General features: G+C 44.6%; 1 protein-coding gene across 1 annotated transcript in view; it reads left to right on the top strand.

Annotated features, from left to right (window-relative positions):
• The window catches only part of LOC103893361 (adhesion G protein-coupled receptor B3-like), a 201170-nt gene that overhangs the window by 189 nt on the left and 196552 nt on the right, over nt 1–4429 (top strand). Inside the window, exon 2 of the mRNA XM_009272455.2 lies at nt 2505–3273. Within this exon, the coding sequence (XP_009270730.1) occupies nt 2520–3273 (754 nt within the window). The 5' untranslated portion in view covers nt 2505–2519. The remainder of the gene's footprint in view (nt 1–2504; nt 3274–4429) is intronic.

The raw sequence follows: 4429 nt of genomic DNA, 5'->3' as shown, positions 1-4429 counted from the left end.
CACCCTGAGGTGGCTGGCAAGCTCAGAGCGGCAGGGTCTGGGGGGGGGTGGGGGGGGGGGTGTAGGGGGGGGATGTTAGGTTAATAGGAAGTTAAAATAAGGGAAGTCAGTGGGTCTTCTGTTGGGGGAAAAAATAAATGGAGTGATGGCGCCGTCTATGTTCGGCTAAACTACAGTGTCACCTAGAAAATCAGTTTGGGGAATATCCAAACTAAACGCCCGTTTGCTTTTCAGCAGAAGAGGGTTCTCCCCCTTCCCAAATGGGCAACCTTAAGCCTCTGTGGCCGTCTTTAACTCCCTCCTCCATGGAAAAGAAAGATCTTTTTAATCCGAGTGCCTAATCCTTTCAGTGAGCAGATTCACTCTTGTATTTAGCAATACTGCAAACTGAACGAAATGCTGCCGGCACACTCATTTGGGGTGTGTGTGTGCGCGTGTGTGTGTGTGTAATGCACACACGGAGAGAGAGATTAAGACAATGTTGTGTTTCAGTAGCCTTGCATGAACAAACGCATGACTAAAATGAGGGCTATTTGATTACATTTCTTCATAGAAAACAGCCTAGCACTGCAGACGTCTTTATTTTTCTAGTGCAAATATTACATAGGATGGGAAAAGTCGGAGGCTTTTTTCCTTTTCAAACAGAAAAGCAAATAAGTCCCCTTTTTGCTTTCCAGATTATAAAATTAATCCTTTTTCATGGGTGGAATTCCTAATTTAGACACTTATTGTCACATTGGCTTTCAACGCCTACACCATCCTGAATAACACTGCGCAGAACTGCATTGCCTGCAAAGTGCTTCAGCAAAGGGGAAATTGTTTCCAGAATTCCCAATAAGTTTCTCCTTTTTAAAACCTTAAATGCTGTACCAGCCCTACTGGGAGAAGGAGGACTGTGTTATTCATTGAGATAGGTGCTCAGAAAGGGGAAAATCTAACCGTGTGGATAGACCTGGCAGCAGCTCTGCTTTTTTTCTTAAACCTCCGCTATAAAGAGGGTTAGAGTTGGTGCTGCTTTGCCCATTTCAAGATTCAGAGTTTGAATTATAATCTAGGAGATACAAAAATCTCTTCAAGGGAGCTTAAACCGGTGATTTGCTGTGTGTTACGCAACGGGAGACAGAAGATGCCTTGCTGTTTGGTGAGGAGATGAAAAGCTAGGCAAAGACACACATCAAAACTCAGTAACGGTGTCTGTGTGTGTATGTCTGCCTCTGCTTACAGAGCAACAGTGGAAGAGACTGCAATCTAGAGAGTTTTGAAATTAGCTTGGCATCACTTCTGTCTGCTTGCATTTGACAGCAGAAGGCGAAAAGCTACTCATTTGTCAGATAAGCAACTTCTCAAAGGTTAATGCTGAAAACGGTCAATTTGAAGTTTTTGGATAACGTTACAGAGGTAAATATAACTAAGGTTCGCTTTATTAACCTAGGCCACTGTTAAGAGAACAGCGCATGTGGAGGCTGTAACAGTTGACAGGTGCAGTAAAACAGCTTTATTTGGAGATACTAGCAGAGAAAATGTAATATGTCTTTCATCATTCAAGCGCACATCTGCAAAGCACAGCTAATCAGACAGTACAAGGTATTTGTAGTAAGAGGGCAAGTGCAGTCCAATAGGTGCAGAGATCCTGCTGTAGCTCTGACAGCTATATAGAGGTACTGGCTGTAGATACTAATACAGTGATCCATTTTATATATCTTAAGAGGTCGTAGCAGACTGAAATTATGATCTTAAAAAGCTGGCATTTACTGGTAGTGTCAGACAAGTACTGGTTTCATCTCTCTGTCTTTGTTTCTTTCTCCAATAGTCTCAAAATTGTATTAATACATTAATCTCAGTATTTCCTGCCTGGGTTTTCTTTTTATAGAGACCTCTGTATACCAGGTGGCCACTGCAAAGGCATGTAGGCATATGGAAGATAATGTTCCATCTGTAACAAATAATAATTTGTGTGTTTTTAAATTATGGCTGTAATTCTTCACAGTTACTTCTCAGACTTAATAGAAAAATAATATATAACAACAGATGCTGCTGGCTTTCTTGTTCTATTCCGGTGAAATTCTGCATGTGCATATTGTATATTCATATATATTACTATAGCGGACTACTTACTTACTTTTTGAAGAAATAAATAAATAAATTTCCCTTTTCTTGGTCTGTCGGGTAAGGCGTCTAGGTTTTTACCTAAGTTGAGAAGTTCTAGTCCACGCCATGATGACTACATCCTAGACAGGAGAGGACATTCCTATTAATAATCTAATAGATGTTGTTTTTTAATTTGGCTGTAGAAGACTTGGCTTTTGCGTTGGCCACGTGATGGCGCTGTGCACACAGCAGCAAACCCGTCCCTTGCGTTATAAAATAAAAATTACCTGCCCTTTTTTTCTGAAAGGGGCTCTAACTGCAAGCTTGAAAACAGCTGGCTCGAATATTGGAAGGAGTTTGGTTTTCAATGCGTGAAGAATTCTACTTGCATTTTTATTTCATTTCATCTCCTGCAGGCCAAATGACATAGGATGAAGGCTGTTCGTAATTTGCTGATTTATATATTTTCCACCTATCTACTGATTATGTTTGGATTTAATGCTGCCCAAGACTTCTGGTGTTCCACGTTGGTGAAGGGGGTCATTTATGGATCGTATTCTGTAAGTGAAATGTTTCCTAAAAACTTCACAAACTGCACTTGGACGCTGGAAAATCCAGATCCGACCAAATATAGTATTTACCTGAAATTTTCCAAAAAGGACTTCAGCTGCTCCAACTTTTCCCTCTTGGCTTATCAGTTTGATCATTTTTCCCATGAAAAAATAAAGGATCTTTTAAAAAATAACCATTCTATAATGCAGCTTTGCGATTCCAAGAATGCTTTTGTATTTCTGCAGTATGATAAGAATTTTATTCAGATACGCCGTGTCTATCCTATCGATTTCCCAGGATTACACAAAAAAGAAGACGACCAAAAATCCTTCTTTGAGTTTTTGGTGTTGAACAAGGTGAGCCCAAGCCAGTTTGGGTGCCATGTGTTATGCACTTGGTTGGAGAGCTGCTTGAAATCCGAGAATGGGAGAACCGAGTCCTGTGGGATCATGTATACAAAATGCACCTGCCCTCAGCATTTGGGAGAATGGGGAACAGACGACCAGTCCCTGGTGTTGCTCAATAACGTGGTGCTGCCCCTCAATGAGCAGACGGAGGGCTGCCTGACCCAGGAGCTGCAAACTACCCAGGTCTGCAACCTCACCAGAGAAGCCAAACGGCCACCAAAAGAAGGTAGGTGCTTCTTGGAGGGGGGACTGCATCACACACCGGTGCGTAGGTCCTGCTGCCGGCTCTCCTTGACACTCACATTCATTTGACTTGCTCTCCACTCCAGCTCGCCTCTAGACGAGGCGAAAGGGCTGGAGAAGATGCACACTCCCTCAGGGCAGGGAAGGATGCATTTTCATTTCTGAACTGGCCTAACCTTCAGCATATAGTTCTGCTGAGCACTGTTGAAACTCCTCATAAGCAGGATCCATCTGTTTTCAGCCCCCACTTACAGTAATGCCCACAGGTTGCAAGCCAGGAATCATTCTCCCCCTCACCACCTCTTTACTGCAACCACTCGACTACAAAATCTTGGCCCTCTTGATATGATCCCTTGACTTTGCAAGGAAAACATTTCCAAAGGCATGCGGGTAACCTGACGAAAAGACCAGGAGATTTACCATGGTCAGAACACCTGGTCCCAACTGAGCCACACCTCAACAACCTGAAAACAAACCAAAAGCAAATGCAGTTCTTCAGGGTTAACCCTCTGCCTGCGATGCCTAAAGACATGAGGCATCACACAGAGTCAGCACATACTGTTTTGACCTGCTGGGAGCCCCACAAAGGAGCCATGGTCTGCTGCTGCGCCCCTTCTCCAGGTGGCCTCAGCTCCAGGAGACGAAGGCTTTGAATCTCATAGCGATATTAGCGAGGGGGGGGGTGTTTGATGTGTCAGTCCCAGCAGCTGCTTTGTGTCCCTACTGGAAAAGGGGGGTTGTGGAAGGGTGGGAAAACAGAGGACCAGCAATTAGAGTGGCAGCCCTCTGCCTAGCCCCTCTGCTTCATACAACAGAGGACCAGCAATTAGAGAGGCAGCCCTCTGCCTAGCCCCTCTGCTTCATACCTCCTGTTTTGGCCTCCTGGCATTTTGGGGAGGTCGGGGGGTGATTTTGGGAAGGACGTTGCGGGGATGAGAGGCAGAGAAAGCGTAGGCTGAACCTAGATGGGGGGCTCTGGCTGTAACCTATGGGCGAGGGGGTCCTTCAGAGCAGCCATGCGGGAATGGGGGAAGGGGGGGATGTGCCCCTGTGCAAGGGATAAATCATCGAGCCCAGGGTATTGCATTTTAATGCAGGAAATGTTCCCTCTCTCCTTGTTTTCTGCTTAGCCACAAAGC

This window comes from Aptenodytes forsteri, unplaced genomic scaffold (assembly GCF_000699145.1).
Source record: "Aptenodytes forsteri isolate BGI_AS27 unplaced genomic scaffold, ASM69914v1 Scaffold30, whole genome shotgun sequence".
NCBI classification, from domain to species: Eukaryota; Metazoa; Chordata; class Aves; order Sphenisciformes; family Spheniscidae; genus Aptenodytes; species Aptenodytes forsteri.
Note: the sequence above shows the minus strand (reverse complement) of the source record. Positions and strands in the feature narration are given on the sequence as shown.